The sequence below is a fragment of the Grampus griseus genome, assembly GCF_964374135.1.
Source record: "Grampus griseus genome assembly, chromosome: 16".
NCBI lineage: Eukaryota > Metazoa > Chordata > Mammalia > Artiodactyla > Delphinidae > Grampus > Grampus griseus.
Window position 1 is genome coordinate 36,268,711 of NC_139010.1, and position 20,448 is coordinate 36,289,158.

Sequence of the window (20,448 nt, forward strand, 5' to 3'; positions counted from 1 at the left end):
GAAGTTTCTGTTCCTGGTCCACTAGAGTTAAAGTAGCTCTTGCCAGAATAGACATCAACACATTTCATCCTTCTTCCACAAATTCTTGCTACCAGGGAAAAAAATTGAGCCAAATTAAACAGTATGTTTACTGACTACTTGATTTATATTCTGGTCCAAGCTTTTTACTGTGTCATAGACAGGAAACAGTTTGTGGACCAGAACTGTTCTGCAAATCAAACTGTGAATAACACTGGTGTAAGATACTGTCCTTACCTGTAAAAGAGACATGAAGGGAATGAAAAAGATGTGCAACCAAATGTTATATCAGAGGTATATTTATGTAGTATGCAATAGAGAAAATGCCCTGGGAATGGAGATGAAGAGATTCACCGTATGCCATTTTAGAGACATTGATATTTTGCTTCCTGAAAATTGAGTGTATCAGGTGAAGAATTCTGGGGAGATCAGTGGAGTTGGCACGTGCAAAGGCATAAGTTCTTAGGAGCTGCATTGACTGAGGGAAAACCCACAAGTACTAAGATACTCAACAAGGAGAAAACCAGAAAAATCAGGGCTCACTTGGTACACTTTGAGGTGACTATTAATACAACTTCTTACTCTAAAGAAGTTTATTAATGGGAAATCATTAAGCACTTACGCTACATTTATAGTAGGATATATATTTCAGTAACTAAAGAGATCCTTCATGAAAGATAATTCATCTCTGCTGAAGAGTGCCAGCAAATGAATGTAGAACGTGTGATACAATTAGAGAAACATCATTTTACAAACCCTAATGAAATTCCATAAATGAAATTTATGCGGAGATTATTATTGTTACAAGCATTAGGTGAAAGAGTGATGCTTTCCCAGACAATTCATATAGTGCCAAAGTAACGTTGTATAACTTACTTTATGGTTGCAAGAGAAAAACACATAAGTGTTCATTGGAGAGATCAAATTGCCATCACCCCAATCCAGTGATTAGTTTTCCCATCACTACTGAGTTGCGTTAACCAGATAGTGTGTATCTTCTCATGTGATACACAGCATTATGTTTAATATATTCTAGGCAAAAATATTTAATTTTAATTCCTCAAGTCATTATTTACAGCTTCCTTTTTATAGGAGAAACAAATGATAGAAGATTAAAGAAGGAAGGAACCAAAGAAATTCAAATGGTTGGAAATTCTGTAGGAAAGCTAGTGACGTCACTTCAGCTTATTAGTGTCCTCAAAATTTAGTACAGGGAGGTGACAGTGCTACCTTAAAAGGAATTTAAGAGACAGCTAGATGCAATGTGAAATTATGAATTGGATACTGGTTGGACAGATAACTATAGAGGACATTTTGGGTCAGTTGGAGAAATTTGACTATGGCCTATGTATTAGATGAGGTGGAATTTTACTGAAATGGAAAGATTGTTGACTGAAGAAAAGCAGGTTATAAAACAGTATGTGCATTATGATCATGTATCTTTGTCTCTGTATATCTGTATACTTATATCTCCAGAAGGATATGCACTAAGGCGGTAAGTGATGATACCTGGGTGGTGAGAATGTGATCTCTTTTTTTTAATTTACATTTTCTAATTCCTGATTTTCTGCAATATATATTTACTGTTTTGGAAAAAATAAAAGGCTATTGAAAAAGTATGTGTCCTACTTAAAGATTAGTTATAAATTGGATATGGTTAAAATGTAGAGTATTAGGGAAGAGGCAGGAATGATAAATAGGCTTAGGGCAGATTGTAAAGGGTCTGTGTACCACAGAAGGAGCTTGGGCATTATTCTGTAGGCAGTAATAAGCTGGGATTAGTGACATGGCCAAATTGGTATTTTAAAAATATTACTTGAAGGGATCTGTGGAAAATGAATAGCAGAGAGAGTGACTTAACTCATAATATTTAGGCGGCTGTTGAGGACATCCAGGTTTTAGCTTAAAGTTTTTAAAAAGTCTTCTCTTTCCTGTATGTCTTACAGAGTTGTATGTAAAAATTTTATGTAGTGGTCATACATTTCATACTGGGCATTCTTCTAGGTTCTGTAATGTATATTATCTCTAGTTCTTGAAAAGTGGGTGATATTGGTTTCATCTCACAGTTGAAGAAGTTGAGACTCAGAGAGCTAATTATTGATAAAACCGGAGTTTTTACCCCAGTCTATATGGACTCCAAGGCCTGCTGCACACAGTGGCATTCTAGGAGATACCCTGGGGTACAACAGGAAGAGGAGAGTGTGAAGGCAGCCTCTAGCACTCTCCTCACCATCGCCTTGCATCCCTTCAGCCAAACCCAGAACAATGGTTTATTAAATAGGCCTCTGTGTTTAAGAGTTCACTTGAACAAAGTTCTCAGTGCACACAAATAAAATTTAAAAATTGTAAACAATTGTGTTTAGTCTTGATCTATTTTTTGTTTTTGTTAATGCAACTCAAGGGTACTTCACAATTTAAACAGCGCCTTTGTGAACTTTATTTTCTTTCTCAGTAACTGTGGGATAGGGAGGATGGCAGTGATCCTATTTTAATGGTCAGAAAACTGAGACTCCCAGATTTATTGTGTTTCTCAAGGTCACCTGGTTGCATACTAATGCAGAATATATTTTAAACCCAAGGCTTTTGAAATATTTTAGCATAATACTTCTCATATTGTATTACCTAATTTAGAGAATTTTAAATAAGAACTATTGATCCTGATCTGAAGACAAGGGCACATACAGAATAAAAAAATTTTTAGTGGTGTCTTATTTCCTTACTTTAATTGTGTACTTCCTGTTTCAACCACTTGAAGCATAATATGCACATAGAGAAGGGTACAATTCATAAATGTCTATCTCGGTCAGTTTTCACAAACTGAAAATACCCATGGACTCAGCACCCAGCAAGAAAAAGAACATTACCAGGACCCCAGAACAGAAGCCTCTTTCAGTCATTAACCTGCATTTCTAGTGGTGACTATCTGATTTCTGAAAACATAGATGAGTTTGCCTGTGTTTGAACTTTACATAAATGAAGGGAATGCATTATATTTCCTTTTTGTGTGTGGCTCCTTTTGCTCAATATTATATTTGTGAATTATTTCATTTTTTTCATTTGTTCTTATTGCTATAGAGTATTACATGATGTGAATATACCACAATTTATTTCATTTGTTCTACAGTTGATAGGCACTTAGGCAGTTTTTGGCTATTATGAATAGAGCTGCTACATTATTCTGGTATATGTCTTTTGGTGAACATACGTGTGCATTTTTGTTTGGTATATACCTGTGAGTGGAATCAGCTTTAGTAGATACTGTAAAACGGTTTTCCAGAGTGGTTATACTCATCCATTTTCTTCACTCTCTCATTTATTTTTCCTGTATGCTTTTATCGTATTATCACATTGAGCATCTCTTCTGACCTTGGAGTGAGAAATGAAATATCTAAGGTGGAGTAATGGGAAGAATATGATGGTATCTTTTTCTGACATTTTTCTTTGGGATTGCAAAATATTTGATCCTGATGATTCATACCCTGTCTACCTTTTTTTGGGGATAAAAATAAAGGGGTATATAGTAGTGTTTTATGAACTGTCAAGTATGATATACAAATGTTTTGATTTATTTTTTCCTCTCAGCTCCAGTGTTGAGAATAAAACCAGTAACTTGTCCCTCACATAATTCTTTTGTCTGTCTGCCTGTCTCTGCCTCTGACTCTTTCTCTCTGTTCCTGTGTCTCTATCTCTCTGTCTCTGTATGGGGGGGAGTGGATGCATGGGTGCAGTGGCAGGTGGATGAAATATTTACAGCAGCAGCATCCTGGGAGGGTGCACTAAGAGTTGAGGAGCTGCTGAATGATTGCCACTTGGTGGCAGAGAACTATAGAAAAGTCAGGGAACTTATGCTTCTCTATCCCCAGACTTTTCTCTTCATTCCAGGAGAAATAAGTTTATGAAATATACATAAAAAGAGCATATACAACATAAGGGTACACCTTAATGAATAATGTGAAACAGGTTTGTACTCACCACCCAGGTTAAGAAACGAGACATTAGGAAGCTCCCTATGTGATCCTTCCTGATTGTAGTGCCTTCCCTTTCCAGAATCTAGTATTTCCCTTGCTTTTTCTGTTAATTTTTAACTGTCTCTCTTTGTGTCCTCATGAATATTATTTTTGCCTCTTTTAGAACTTTATATAAATGAAATTATACTGTAAGTATTTCTCTGTGAATTGCTTCTTCCATTCAGCATTTTCTTTAAGGTTCTTTCATATTTACGTTTAGTTCTGCTTCATTAATTTTCATTTTTGCACTGTCCAATTCTGTGAACAATTTCTTTCTCCATTTTATTCCTGATGTCCATTTTGTTTCTTTCCAGTTTTTTTTTTTTTTTTTTTGCCATGACAAATAATGTTGATATGAACTTTTCCTGGTATACTTGTGTGAAAATTCTTCTGGAGTAACTAACTAGGAGTGGAATTTCTGAATCATGGGGCATAGAAATATTCCACCCTACAAATACCAAACTATTTTCCAAAATTGTTCAATCTGTTTCACTCCTTCAAGTAATAGATGCTTTTTCTTCCATTGTTCTACATCTGAGCAACACTTCGTATTATCACACTTCTTAATTTTTGTCGTGTGATGGGAATCTAGTGATATTTAGTTGTGGCTTTATTCTGCATTTCAAAATCAGGAAATCAACATTGACACATTACCACCATTTAATCCTTAGAGCCTGTTCACCATTTGTCCTGGTAGTGTCCTTTATAGCAGAAGCAGAAAGATCCAGTTTAGAATCACACATTGCTTTTAGCTGTCATGTTTCTGTAGATGTCTTCGAACTGTAGTACTTCCTCAGTTTTCTCTTGACTTTGATGACCTTAATAAACTTACTCTTTTGACCAATTCTCTTGATTATAACCAGCTTCTCACCACCTGTCCTGTGCAGTTGCCCTCCTCATCCCTCTAAGATTCTGAATCCCCATGCCTGGCTGCTCACCTGTGTACACCTTCTTCACCCTACTTGGGCTCTGACTCCTTGTCAGCCCCATGGGTTCTGACACCCCACACCAGTCTCCTCCTCCTGTGGATGCCTCTTCACTCTGCTTGGGCTTGATGCCACGTGTCAGTTGATGCCTGCACGTGGATGCCCTCTTAGCCCTCATTGGGTCTGACACCTGGCACTGGGCCTTTTCCTGCATAAGTGCCCTATTCATGCTGCTTGAGTTCTGGTAGCCCTCTCCAGGCCCTCCTGTGGGAGTACACCCACCCCACTCAGCTTAGACTCTGACAGCCCAGACCAGGCTGCCCCTGTGTGCATGCACCCTCCTCATTCTATTCAGGTTTGACACTGGAATCTTTCTTCCCCCATCCTTTCTGTGGATGCCCTTTTTACTCCTCTGAGCTCTGACTTGCCTTGGTAAGCTGACCCCCTGCAGGGACATGTTTCTCAACCCACTTAGACTCTGAAACCCTATGCTGGGCTGTCGTTTTGGGTGGAGACTTATCTTTTGTTGTCTCACCTGCTGGCTTATTCAGGAAGATAAAGGAAAGTGAGGAGGAAGAGGAAGCAAATTTTAAAAAATTTATTGACTTTATCAAGGTAGAATTTGCATTCAAGTAAAGTGTACCCATTTTTAGTATGCAGCTGGAGTTTTGATGAATAGACACAGTTGTGAAACCCCCAGCCCCACCATCAAGGTATAGAACGCTGCTGTTGCTGCTGATGTTCTGTCATGTCCCTTTGGAGTTAGTCTTCTCTCAAACCTGGCCCAGACAGCCATTGCTCTGCTTTCTGTTACTAAAGCTTTGTCCTTTCTAGAATTTCATCTAAAAGCTTTGTCTTCTTCTAGACCATCCAATGTGTGCTTTTTTTGGTTGCTGGATTTTTTAGTCACCATAATGGCTTTGATACTCATCTGTGTTTTGTGAGTTTCAATACATTCCTTTTTATTGTTGAATAGTATTCCATTATACATGTATGCACCACAATTTTATTTTTATCCATTTACCCATTGATAGACATTTGAGTTGTTTTTGTTGTGGGTTAATTGGGGTAATGTCGAATCTCTAGAATAATGATGAAAGTTAATAATAATAGATGTATTCAAAAAATCAGAATTTGAATTTAGGCCATTTTCCCCACTTGTTTGTTGTGGATAAATTATCTTGGATAAATTAAATTACTTAAATTTCCTATGCCTAGACTTCCTCATAAAAGAAATAGAGATTATACTAGCTCCTATCTCAGGACTGTTATAAAGAAAGCATGAGGAAATTCAGATAAAGTGCTAAGCATAGTGTCTGATGCATAGAAAGCAGTTAATAAGTAAGTGTTAGCTGTTATTTTACTGACAATAGAAACATCAACAAAGGTAAAAATGTGAAAGTTTTTTAATTGCTTGCATTGCTTACAGTTTTATGTAGCTGCCCAAAAAGCTAATTCCATTTACTTTAGTATCCATGTATTGTTATTTCATCATTCAGTATACTTTATTAAGCACTTGTTGAGTATCAAGGATTGTGGTAGTAATGAAGATAAAAAGAAAGAAGACATAATCCTTTCCTATATCTAGTGCATTGTTCTTAAAACTACACATTACAAATGGTTAGTGGGTTTTGAAATAAATTTTGTCCATCATAACTAGACTTTTTTCCTAATAAAGTAGAATGGTATAGAAACTATTAGGGGGCATCACGTATGCATGATAAGGACAGATATTGTTTTGTGAAACTTGTTTTTAGTGTGATATTTGTATCTCTCTGTCTACCATCCATCTATCCATCCACCATCTTTTTTTAGACACATGCGTGCAAACATACACACACATGCATGCACACATATTCAAGTATATATGTACATGGTTATGATGTAAAATGTATTCCTTATTGTGGGACATGGTCCAAAAAAAAAAAACCTGCTCCAGCAGGTAAACAGTACTATACTCAAGACTTCAAGGATAATAAATCAAAGATTTAAATTGGAAATAATGAAATAACCACTGCATCAATAAAACATTAAATCATCAATAAATCTGAGAGATGTTTGTGATGTTTTATAAAGAACCCTGCAAAACTTTGTATAAAAGATTTAGATAAAATACCGATACTTATATTCTATAGGGAGGCTAAATATTATAAAAATTATCTTAATCCATGGATATTAATGTAGTAATCAAGGCTACATTATAGTCTAGGAGAACATACGAGTATTAAATAACTGTAAGAATGATGTGTTGGCGTGTCACACTGACTTGACATCCAGGCTCCCTGGGATCAGTCTCCAGGTCCAACCCACGTAGGAATAGACTGGGCCATATGCAAGAACTTCTGGGGGACACACTGTACTGTTAGGGTCCATCCAGCTCCTAAACAGAGTTGCTAATTCCCCTGAAGCCGGATTTCATGGGAACTCCTTAGCCTTTCTCTCCGAGGCATTGCCAGGGAGTCTAGTCCATGAGAGGCACATGGGAGACCTCTATCTCCCACGGTGGGGGTGTGAGGAGTGGGTGTTGGGTGGCTGGGAAGAACGATGTGTTTGAAAGAGCAAAGATAAGATACAATCTGAGTGTGTGATTGGAGTTTGTAGTTCTTCCTTGTACTATTGGTAGATGTAATACAATTTCAGCCAAAATCACAACAGTTTTATTCTGGGGATTAATCAAAATGACTCCAAAATTGTTAACACCAAAGTGTAAGATTTGTGTACATTAAGAAAGACAAAAAGAGAAGGAGGGAAAAACCCTTTAGAGCAGGTTATAATATTGACACAAATGGAAACTTAGAGCAGTGGAAGAGAATAGAAAACCCAGAAATATGTGCTGAAGTATGTACTAAAATCAGTTGGACACAGAAGGGTTTTGAAATAAATGTTGAGAAAAACTCAGTAGTATAGAAGGAATTATTTAATTTCTTGTTTTATATTATAGTAAACTCAGGTGGTTTGAAGAGTTAAATTTTTTTTTTTTTTTTGCGGTACGCGGACCTCTCGCTGTTGTGGCCTCTCCCGTTGTGGCAGGCTCCGGACGCACAGGCTCAGCGGCCATGGCTCACGGGCCCAGCCGCTCCGCTGCATGTGGGATCTTCCTGGACCGGGGCACGAACCCGTGTCCCCTGCATCGGCAGGTGGACTCTCAACCACTGCGCCACCAGGGAAGCCCTAAATATATTTTTTTTAATGTAGAAAAATTAGAAGAAATCTACAACTAATATTTTTAAGTGACAAAAGAAACCTACAGAAAAGGATATCCTGAGTCAGATATGTACAAATTAAACAATTAGGTTTAATAAAAAAAAAAGTTTAAACAGAAGATATTTGTAAGTAAGGTTTGCTTAGAATATTACAGACTTTACCCATATATAACAATGTTCTAGTCAATTTGAATGCCGGGGAGAGTTTTCTGTTTTGAAAATGTCTTTGCCCCAAACCATCTGTGAGGATCAACTCATCTTTGAAACACTTACTGAAAATCAGGCTTTGTGACTCCATATCTTTAAAATCTTTCCAAATGTAGCTTGAATCATTAGATTTTAAGTCCCATAGGTGAATTACAGTATTACTCAAAAAACTATTCTCAGTGCACACATTCTGTGATGTGATGTTCATCCATATATACTTTTGTTTTTTTAAAAAGTGACTTTTGAAAAGAAAATGAAAAAAATCTCTCCTCTTCCTCTACTCCCTTTCCTAGGATGCCTCTTGTGATTGTGTTGTAGCATATCTGAAACACAAGGCAGTTTTGTTGACATCACTGATGCTGCTTGTCAGCAGAGATTGGTCAGTGCTGCCAAACCTTTTGGTTAGTCATTTCAAGTGTCCATGTCCATTGCAGCTGCTCTGGAACTCATAGGAAGATCCCAGTTTTTGCAAACTCATGGAAGAACCACTTGGGTAAGATGGAGTTTGTTATACGGTTTTCCAACAAGTTAATATGTGAAGAGTTTAATATTAGAATAAAAGTTTACCTTTCTGCTTTGTCAAAAAGAAAAGTGGAAGATCATGGACATCTTCCTCTTAGGACAGAGGAAGGTTTACCTGTCTTTTGGAATCTTTAGTAAAATGCTGTAAGAGTTAATGACATGAGAGTTAATCAACTTACGGTTAATTGAATGCAATTAACTTAAGGTTAATTGCATCCAGAATTCAAAAATCCTAACTAGAACCCACTAAGACACTTCACTTAGTAAAGCAGCCAGAATACTTCGATAATCAGTTAACTATGAATTGCTTACTTTTGTGCAGTGGTGTTTTATAGTTTTTATGTATTATTTTTGTATCTATGTATTTATTAAATATGTTTATGCAAAATGCTTAGAACAGTTCCCAGCACTGGTCAATAACTGTTAGCTCCTTAGTATGTGTAGTATGAAGCATGAAAATTGCATGCATGGTTGTTATTCAGTGTTTTTAAAAGAGAATGTTTTCTGTACATTTTATGCTTTTCCCCCATCTAATGCTTAAAAAAACTTGTCTCAAAATGTTTCCTAATGTCTCAAAATGTTTGACCTGAACACTTCTCATCCTAGTCAAGGTTTTATAGCGAGTACTACCATTATTTAGGGTCAAAGTTATTTGGAGGGTAGGTGGTTTTATTATTGATTGGAGATTATATTCATGATCTTTAAGCTCTTGTGCTTTGATGGAAATAATAGCTTTTTCCTTCTTTGATCTGTTGAATCTAGACTACTAGTCTGTTAAAAAAAATTGGAAGGATTTTTTTTTCCTTTGAGACATAGAAATAACTTAAACATTAATGACTCCCAATTGTCTTGGGCTGTACTATAAATTTATTTTATTTAGAAGAATTTTTTCAGTATTCAAAAACATTGGTTTGAAATATGAGACTCGCTTTTTAATTAATTTCTAATTTTAGTACATTAATAGTAAAGAATAATATCTATATGATATAAATTCTTTGGAATGTGTTGATATTTCCTTTGTGGTGGAAAACTTTTCCTTGGCCAAATAGTAAATATTTTAGCCTTTTCAGCTGAGAGGCAAAATTGATGTTATATAGATATTAATAAAATTATTTAAAATGTAACCATTTAAAGATGTAGAAACCATTTTTAGCTCATGGACTGTAATAAAAATGGCAGTTGACTGGAGTTCTCCTGTGGACAATAGTTTGTTAACTAACCCCTGGCTTGGAGCCTGGTCAGTTTTTGTGACTGTTCTACGTTTGTTTGACTAGGATATATATTCTCTATGTTTTATGTAGTGGTATATCTATTATATTAATCTTTTAGTATCTTTAGGATATTTTATTAGGTATATAAATCTTTATGATTGGCACATCTTCTTGGTGGATTGTTCCTGTGGTCATTAATTAAAGCCTTTCTTTATCCTCATTAATACTTTTCATCTTTAATTATACCTTAATTATAACCCGTGTGTTATAATAATATTGCTGTGTCAGCTTTATTTTCCTTGGGATTGTTGAGATTTATCTGGTGTTTCTCTCTTTTTGTTTTCTTTTGTTTTATTAGGCCTTACATTAGTTTTCTAGGGCTGCCATAACAAGGTACCACAAGCTGGGCAGCATAAACGACAGAAATTTATTCTCTCAAAGTTCTAGAGGCTAGACATCTGAAATCAAGATGTCATCAGGGCCATGTGTTCTTTGAGGCTCTAGGAGAGGAACCTTCCTGCCTTTCTAGCTTCTGGAGGTTGCTGGCAATCCTGGCTATTCCTTGGCTTGTAGATGCATCACTCCAGTCTGCTTCCATCTTCACATGACCCATGCTTCCAAATTTCTGTGTTCTTACAGGGACACCAGTCATATTAGATTTAGGCCCCACCCTAACCCATTATGACCTCAACTTGAATATATCTGCAAAGATCCTATTTCCAGATGAAGTCATAGTCACAAGTTCTGGGTTAGATGAATTTCTAGGGGGACACTATTCAACCTGTTACAGTTCTATTGAGGTATAATATACATGCAGTAAAATTCAGTCTTTTTTGTTGTACAGTTCTGTGAGCTTTGACAAACGCATGCAGTTGTGCAGCTATTATAATCACACTTTAAAATTTCTTTTCTTTTTTCCTTTTAAGTCAATCCCTATATCCACTGCTAGCTCCTGGCAACCACTGATCTGTTTTATGTCTCTGCAGTTTTGCCTTTTCAAGACTGTCACATACGTGGACTTGTATATTTTTTAGTCTTTGGAGTCTGGCTTTTTCACTTACTGTAATGCATTTCAAATCCAGTCATGCTGTAACATGTACCAGTAGTTTCTTCCTATTTATTACTGAGTAGTATTACACTGTATGCATATATCATAGTCTGTTTATCTGTTTACCAGTTGAAGGATATTTGTGTCTCTTTCCAGGTTTTGGCAATTATGAATAAAGCCACTGTAAACATTCATGCACAAATTTTCATGTGAGGTTGTTTTCATTTCTTGCCTGGGGGTGGGGATTGCTAGGTTGTGTGGTAAGTATATATTTAACTTTTTAAGAAATTGCCGAACTGTTTTCCAAAGTGGTTATATGATTTTGTATTCCCACCAGCAATTAATGAAAGTTCCAATTGTTTTACATCCTTGTCCACACTTGGTATTGTCAATATTTTTCAAAAGCCGTTCCCATAGGTATACGTTGGTATCTCACTGTTTAATTTGCATTTGCATAATAACTAATGATATTGAGCATCTTTTGTATGCTTATTTTCCAATTGTGTATCTTTGGTGAAGTGTCTATTTTGCCTATTAACAAAAATTTTGTCTGTTTTATTATTGATTTTTGATAGTTCTTTATATATAAGTCCTTTATCAGGTATATAAATTATGAGACAAATGAATATTGAAAAAATGGAATGCGCTTTTTGGGAAAGTATTTACAATTGTGAGTTAATGGAGTCAGTTAAAAATCCTAGACTTGGGCTTCCCTGGTGGCGCAGTGGTTGCGAGTCTGCCTGCCGATGCAGGGGACACAAGTTCGTGCACTGGTCCGGGAAGATTCCACATGCCGCGGAGCGGCTGGGCCCGTGAGCCATGGCCGCTGAGCCTGCGCGTCCGGAGCCTGTGCTCCGCAACGGGAGAGTACACAACAGTGAGAGGCCCGCTTACCACACACACACAAAAAAAACCCCAGACTTTCACATTATCATTATTTTTGTTGTTGCTATTGTTAAAAAATAGCCACTTTATAAATGCCTTTTGCCTTTTTTGCAGTTTTGCTAATGATTTTGCAATTGTCAAAAAACCTGCTTTGGTTTTATTGATTTCCGTTTCTTGATTTTCAGTTTCATTAATTTCTATTCTCTATTATTTTTGTGTGTTTGTTTTGGCTTTAATTTGCTCCAGTTACGGATTTGACACCTTTGCTTTAATATAAGTATCTCATACAATAATTTTTCCTTCTAAGCACTGCTTTAGTTGCATTCCACAAATTTTGATATGTGGTGACTTCATTTTCCTTCCATTCAAAATATTTTCTCATTTACTTTGGGACTTCTTCTTTTGACCCACAGATCAAAGAAATTTGTTATTTACTTTCTAAGTGTTTGAAGATAATTTTTCTGTTATTAATTTCCAGTTAAATTCCCTTATGTTCAGGGAGCACATTCTATTTTCTCTACTTTTAAATTGAGCTTCTCAAATGTGTAGGTTCATGTCTTTCACCAGATATGAGGTGTATTTATCCATTATTTCTTCAAATATTTTTCTGCCTCACACCCTTCCTTCTGTGACTTCAATGATATGAATATTAGATCTTTTGTTATTGCCCCACAGCTCCTGCAGCAGGCTCTGTTTTTTTTCTCTTCATTGTTCAGAGTGGATGATTTATGTTGATATATCTTCAAGTTCCCTCTGTTACCTCAAATGCTGGAATTTAGTCCATCCAGTGCATTTAAAATTTTTGATTATTGAATCTTTGCAGTTTTAAAATTTTCATTTGTTTCCACTTTGTATATTCTGTCTTTGCTGAGACTTTCTCTTACCATTCCCTTTAAGATTTCATCCTTACTTTTGGAGAATTTTTATAATAGCTCTGTTAAAATCTTCTAATTAATTTCAACTTCTCTTTTATTTTGTCATTGATGTTTGTTGATTATCTTTTTCTGTGTGACTTGAGATTTTCTTTGTTGTTTTTACATTGAGTAATTTTGGATTACATTTTAGATGTTCAAATGTTGTGTTGTGAGACTCTGGATCTTGTTTAAATCTTATGGAGAATACTGTTTTTTGGGTTTTTTTGTTTTTCTTTTTGTGGTACACGGGCCTCTCACTGTTGTGGCCTCTCCCGTTGCGGAGCACAGGCTCCAGACGCGCAGGCTCAGTGGCCATGGCTCACGGGCCCAGCCGCTCTGTGGCATGTGGGATCTTCCTGGACCGGGGCGCGAACCCATGTCCCCTGCATCGGCAGGCGGACTCTCAACCACTGCGCCACCAGGGAAGCCCTGTTTTTTGTTTTTTTTTAAAGCAGACAAATGATCTGATTAGGGTCAGACTGCAAGTTCTAATTAGCCACCTTTGGATTGTGGTTGTAATATCAGTTGTTTCCAAAGCCTCGGCCATGCTTGCCACATCTGTTTTGAGTGTACACCTTCCAAAGGCTAGCTTGGGACCTGGGCATAGTTTTAGTTTATTTCTCAAAGTCTTTGAAATGCTATTTAGGATCAGTTACGAGCAACTGTGGTGTTCAGGAATGGTGAATCTAGTAATTTACATACAACTTCCTGGAGTCATTTTCTTTATGACTTCCTTATTTTCCATTTCCCTGGGCTCACCTTTTTATTCCTGTACAGTGAAAACTGATGTATTATTTTTCCTGTTCTGCTTCTTCCCACGACTACCCCCATGTCCAAGGCAGTTGAGTTTATGTTGTCCTCCTCTTCTTTGAGGTTCCTGCTCTGCACTGGGCAGGAAGTTATTGTGGATGTTGGGAAATAAGTCAAATTTTACAGTCCTTTTTTCTCAAATATATACTTGTTTGTAGGACTGGCCCTGTTTTTATATGTCAAGGCAGAGATAAACTTTTTACTGAGATGAATCTTGTAAAATTTCTTTTTCTTTTTTTTAAACATTTTTTAATGTTTTCTGAGAACATTTGTTCTTCATTAGGATGTTACATTCTCTCTCAGGTCAGATTCTTAATGTCTGTATGGTATCACCAATAAAAATGTAATTTATCTCTGCTGGAAATTTGGCAACTGCTAATACTTCACTGTCAATCACTGTTAACCTGTTCAATTTTTCTAAATACTCATTCCTAGGCCCCATCGCTAGAGATTCTGATTCAATAGGTATACAGTACAATAAGTAAAGAAGAAAATGATCTACATACTTATGTCTCCTATTTTAGCACTCCTGTTTCAATACAGGACATTTCCATGGTCTGGGAGATTTCCTTCAGGACAGATAGGTCTGAGGAAGGTTGCTATGGCAGTACTCCTTGAAGGTTGTTGACTCAGTGGGTGTCCCAAGGCAGCTAGGTACCATCTGAACAAATAAGGTATTGAGCCGCAGTTGTACTGCCTTGGTCAGGGACTCAGTCCCTCACCATCATCCCAGGCATATTCTTTTCTGGTTCATCTTTCTTAAGGTTGTCCGTGAATCATTGAACATGCCATTTTTCAGCTGGTTATTCCTAAACCACTTCAGCAAGGGGTAGGACATAATACTATTCTGTCATTTTTAAAAAATTGAGTTTAAGGACAAAAATTTAATTTTTTCAATTTTTTAAATTGAGGTATAGCATACATTCAGTAAAGTGCTTAAGGTGTACCCGTCTTAAGTGTAAAGCTTGTACTTTTCATTTGTATGTACGCATACAGACAAGACATAGAACATTTCCAGCATCCTTATGGAGTATAATGCACTTTACTGTCAATAACCCCTTTCCCCTGAGTCAGCCACTGTTCTTCTGATTTGTAGCACCATAAATTAGTTTTGCCTTTTCTCAAACTTCATATAAATAGAGTCATGCAATATGTATCTAGTATTTTTAATCAAATGATTTTTGTGGTCAAACCTTTTTTTTTTTTTTTTGTGGTACGCGGGCCTCTCACTGTTGTGGCCTCTCCCGTTGTGGAGCACAGGCTCCGGACGCACAGGCCCAGCGGCTATGGCTCACAGGCCCAGCCGCTCTGTGGCATGTGGGATCTTCCCGGACCGGGGCACGAACCCACGTTCCCTGCATCGGCAGGCGGACTCTCAACCACTGTGCCACCAGGGAAGCCCATGGTCAAACCTTTTTGAGCCATTTAATATTATTGTTTCTGACTCCTTTATACTCAGAACACCACAGCTGATTCAAATCAGACTTAATTTGACTTTTATTTTACATTTTTCATAGGTGAGGTAGTCTTAAAATTTTTAAGGAAATTTCCCATATTCCTTTTCCCACTTTAAAACTTTCAGTGGCTTTCTGCATCATCGACTTGTATAGTGTATGTTATTTATTCCCACAAAATATTCTTTCCTGAGCTCTGTTGTTTCCTGTTCCACATTTCTTTCTACCAGTGCATAGAGATGAAAAGGAGATTTCTAAAATCTTATTTCCTGTTTGCCATGCTTATATTTGGCCTGGGGTGAATTCAGGTTGAATTCAGTGTCTGCAGTTAATTGTATTAATCTTACGTTTTCTTTTTCTTCTTTCTGACAGCATGATGAAAGTGGTTCATTGCATGATGTTCAACTCTCCTTGTCATCTAGTCCAGAACCAGAAGATGGTGATCAAATATACAAGGTATGATGACTAGGTAGTCATGCTGAATTTTTCAAAAAATTTTTTTATTACTAAAATTATAAAGCAATAATAATTAAAACATTTAATAATAAATATATTAAAACCTGCAGCTTTGCTGTCTTGGATTTTAATCAGATTTCTTTTACTACCTTATTAAGTTAAAATGATATCACTGTGGTGCTTTAATTTGAGTTTGTCTTATCAGTTGGATAATCATCTGTCCCTGTATTAATATTGGTACAGGATTCTTTTTAAAAAAATAAAAATCATTAAATTCTTTTTTATAATTATGAATAACAGTTTTTAAAATATGACTACCAACAAAAATTAAAACAGTTAATAGGTACTTCTCATATATAATCACAACATTGAAGAAATATTAATGAAAATGACATTAATTTATTTTTTTCATGTTTAATGATAAAATTATAGAATGCAGATGCAGGTTAGTGTTTGAAGGTGTATTTCTTTATAGTTCTCATCTTGAGGTCTATTTTTAGTTGAAGAAAGCTCTTTTTGTTTTTTGCATCTACCTGAATCACATATTTACTTCTTAAGCACATACAGGTATTCTTGATGTCTTTCATGTTTCCAAGTAAAATTATTGTTTCCTTTCACATTCTGTTTTCAAGGTATAATAGTCAGTGTGTACTGCTTATCTGTAGTAACAACCTCAAAATATTGGTGGCTTACAATAACAAAAGTTTATTTCTTGTTATTTCTCGATATGTTGCATTTTGGTTGTAGATCAATGGGACTTCACGTGTCCTCTTCATTCTGAGATCCAGGCTGAAGGATCAGCACTTATCCTGGGACATGTTTTTTGTACCTGAGGGAAAGTAGCATTGGCATAATAACATGTGGATTCTGCTTGGATGTAACATATGTCGTTTCCAAAACAGGTCAAGTGGCCACGCTTGGTATTAGGGGTCAGAGAAACGTAATTTTCTCATAGGATGTGGAGTGACCTATTGGGAACAAATTTATGTATAAAACACAAAATCAAAAGAATATAGGATAGTAGTCACATCTGGTTATCTAATCTTGGCTTTTCAACATGTTACCTACCTGTTGTCATATAAATTTCTTCCCGTCTCTGGGCTTCCATCCTATTGTGAGTATAATAATAGGTTTGCAGTAGGACATCTCTTTTTAAAAAACTTTTACTTGCATACTCAATTGAGAACCATTGATTTAGATGATTTCTGATTATCTCAGTTTTTTTAAGTTTTGTGACTGATATTTTAAGAGTAAAGTTGACTTTTTTCCTGAATTCTTTTTTGTGAAAAGTTTTTTACATGTAAAGAAATTCTTTTTAAAGAAAAAAAGTTTAATTCCAACTTTTTTTATAGAATTAATGTCTTCATTTTGTCCATCTTCCTTTACAGTTTGTCTGTTAATTTAATACTACATGATAGACATATCATGTATTTATTTCTTGTCCCCAGTGCCTTCCTTTCAGGCAGATCATTCCTAGTCTTTCTTCCTTCTTTCCAAGGTGAGATGCAATAGCTCACACTGTCTCAGCCCAGTACACTAGACTGTCCTTCACTTTCATCAGCAAATCCCCAAGTATGTCATCTTCTTATCCAAGATGGTTTCGCAGTTCAGTTTCAAATGATACAAATATGGTGACTTATACCATTACAATTTTAGGGTCTAAAATCTACACTGGACCTGCCATGTCTACAGTCTTTCCTTTATCTCAGGACAGCTGTCTCTCCCATTCCCTTGATGAGCTGTTCCAGACATTGGCCACTCTCCTCAGCCTCTTTCTCAGCTACTCTTCTCAACTTCTGCAGGTGGCCTTGTGTTTTTCAAGCAAGATCTTCTGCTGCCTGCCTTCTGACTTAGTCTGTGTCTATGTCACTCTCAATCACTTTATTCCAGTTGTAGGGAAAAGTGACCGCTGTGCTGTGGAAAACCAACCTTTCTTCTCGTGTTCTGGACTCTTATCTTCTGCTGCAGTTAAAGACCTCCTCTCTCATCTCTGTGCAGTGTGCTTTCTCAACTTCCCCTTCATCCTCACCTTATAAATTTCTGTATCTTACCTATCCTAAATTCAGTAAATCGAATAAACCTTTTCTTGACTCTCCTTAAACTACCTTTCCAGTTAATGTGGAAACCTGGGAAAATAGACATTTGGCCTGGCCTTTGTCGTCCTACAAGCTTTATCCCTTGGTTTTTGTGTCACTTCTGTCTGAATTCCCTATATACCCCTTAACATCGCCCCCCTCCATTTTCTTTGTAGGTTCCTTTTCTTCTTTAGAATGTAGATTTATATCTTTAGTCCAGTCCTCATCAAACTTTCTACTGTCATGATTTCATATATAACATATATATTGATAACACATAAGATCAGTCTCTCTCATACTTGGTAATCCAGTTGTCCCACTGGACATTTCCACTGTGTGTCCCACTCACAGATGGAATACCTCTAACACACCTCTCAAGAGGTGTGTGTACCTCTAGCAATGTATTTAAAACTCAAAAATATTCCTCATTGGGGAATTCCCTGGCAGACCAGTGGTTAGGACTCAGCGCTTTCACTGCCAGGAGCCCAGGTTCGATCCCTAGTCAGGGATCCCATGAGCTGCACGACGCTGCCAATATACATATATGTATTTCTCTTTGGACATATTTCTCCTCCTTCATTCTCTGTTTCTATTTACTATATCATCTAAGCTAGAAATGGAGATGTCAGTCTTGACTACTTCTCTGTGCTCTTCTCTCTCATGCAGTGAATTGCCAACATCTCCTTTTCTCCTGTTTCTTCTCCTCCCTATTATCACTCTCTTGGGTCAGGCCCCTGCTCTTACCTGGCATATTACAACATCTTGATAACCAGTTTCCTAGCCTAGTTTTGTCGTTGTCCTTGTCAAGTATATCCTCCAAACAGCTGTCAAAGCCATCTCAAATGCAGATCTATCTGTTACTCCCTGACTAAAGCCACGCTTGATGTTCAGGCCCGCTATGATCTGGCCCTTGCCTAATTTACTAACCACATTGCTCCCCACTGTATACCACAGCCTTCATGTGACAGCATCACTGCCTGTAATTCTCCAAATATGCTATGCTTGTCCCCATCTCTGTATTGTCTTATAGAATCCCTTACCCTAAAATACAAAGCCTGACACACTTTGTGTCCTTAGAACCTTTTACTTATCCTTTAAGACTACACTGGAATTACCCATTTCCTGATGTGTTCTCCTTTGCCTGTCTTTATGTGTAAAATCCTTAGAGCAGTGCCTATTCTAAAGTAAGTGCTATATGCATGTCGGCTATAAATGTTATTACCATACTGTGTTTTGATTTCAGCTTTGAGTCCATTTCCTCCAGCACCAGCAGAACCTAGCCATGACTGAATGATGGCTGTGTAGTATTCCATCAAGTCGCTTACTGTATTGTATTTCAGTTGTCCTCTTACAGGACAATTCTAAATTTGTAACTTTAAGAGAATATCTTATTATAGGTTTTCTCGTACTTAGGATCATTTCTTTGGCATAGGAGTTGGATAACTGAATCAGAGAGTGCAAGTAATTTTTATGACTTTTGTATATACAGGCATACGTTTGTCCAGAAACGTCAGTTGTTATGTCTGATAATGTACCATTTTTTCTGCAGTCTTGTTAATCACATTGAGTATTTCTCCCCCAATTTAATACCTGTAAAACAATACCTTTAATACTTTAATTTGTATTTCTTCAATAAGTCAAATAGAACATTTTTCCAGTTATATGTATATTTGTGAGAACTGACTATTTGTCTATTGGGGCCTAGAAATGATCTTATATGTTTGAACAGTCTCCTAATACACTTGAGTTATAAATTCTTTGTCATATTAGCATAGGTTTTCACCAGCTTTTAACTTTAATGTTAATTGTATAGATGCTTTAAATTTTTATATAATCAAATATACTTATCATTTCTTAATAGCTTAGTTTGCCACTTAGTTTAAAAATATGTCCTTCATGATTTGCAGTCCATCTTTTTTTTTTAGTCTTGATATATTATTTTTTAAAGGCCCTAAACTCCTTAAATTCAACTGGAAGTCATTTTTTATATATAATAATTAGTCTTTCCCAATTGTGGTATACATAACAGCATTTTAAAAAATATTTTCTTCCCTGTTGTTTCTTCCCCATTGCGATGCTTATTTGATATGTGAAAGCCTTCATAAAATGTCTGTTTCCAATCTCTTGTTAATGAGACTGCAATATTATTTTTTGTTCCCAATATATCTGAAGACGAGTGTATACTTTGCTCATGACCAACACATTATAATTATTTGCTCACTTTTCTCTCTGGAAAGATGTATCATTCACATATATATTCTACAGTTTATCCCTGAACAACACAGTTTTGAACTGCATGAGTCCAGTTACATGCGGATTTTTTTCAATAATATATACTGTGGTACTACACCGATCTGCAGCTGGTTGAATCCAAGGATGTGAGCCTTGTGGTTGTGGAGGAACTGTGGATGTCAAGGGCCGACTAAAAGTTATACCCAGATTTTTGACTTTGCAGAGGTTCGGTGCCCCTAACCCCTGCTTTGGTGCCCCTAATCCCTGTGTTGTTCAAGAGTCAACTGTGATTTCCTTGCTTGCATTACTTCATCAGTATATATATATTACTTCATCAGTATATATTTCAGTATATATTTCAGTATATATTTCTGGATAATTGAATAGCAGTAAACAAAATGGGCTAACTATAGGGTAATGATACCTTATACTTGGAAATGTAACTGGATTCCTGCTAACCTTGACAATAGGTTTCTCTTA

The 20,448-nt window shown here is 36.5% G+C and overlaps 1 protein-coding gene across 3 annotated transcripts in view; it reads left to right on the top strand.

Moving 5' to 3' along the window:
• The window catches only part of CCSER2 (coiled-coil serine rich protein 2), a 164,908-nt gene that overhangs the window by 108,331 nt on the left and 36,129 nt on the right, over positions 1 to 20,448 (top strand). For all 3 annotated transcript variants that reach the window (XM_082673855.1, XM_082673856.1, XM_082673857.1), the window contains one exon: positions 15,578 to 15,661. In XM_082673855.1, coding sequence (XP_082529981.1) covers positions 15,578 to 15,661 — 84 coding nt within the window. The remainder of the gene's footprint in view (positions 1 to 15,577; positions 15,662 to 20,448) is intronic.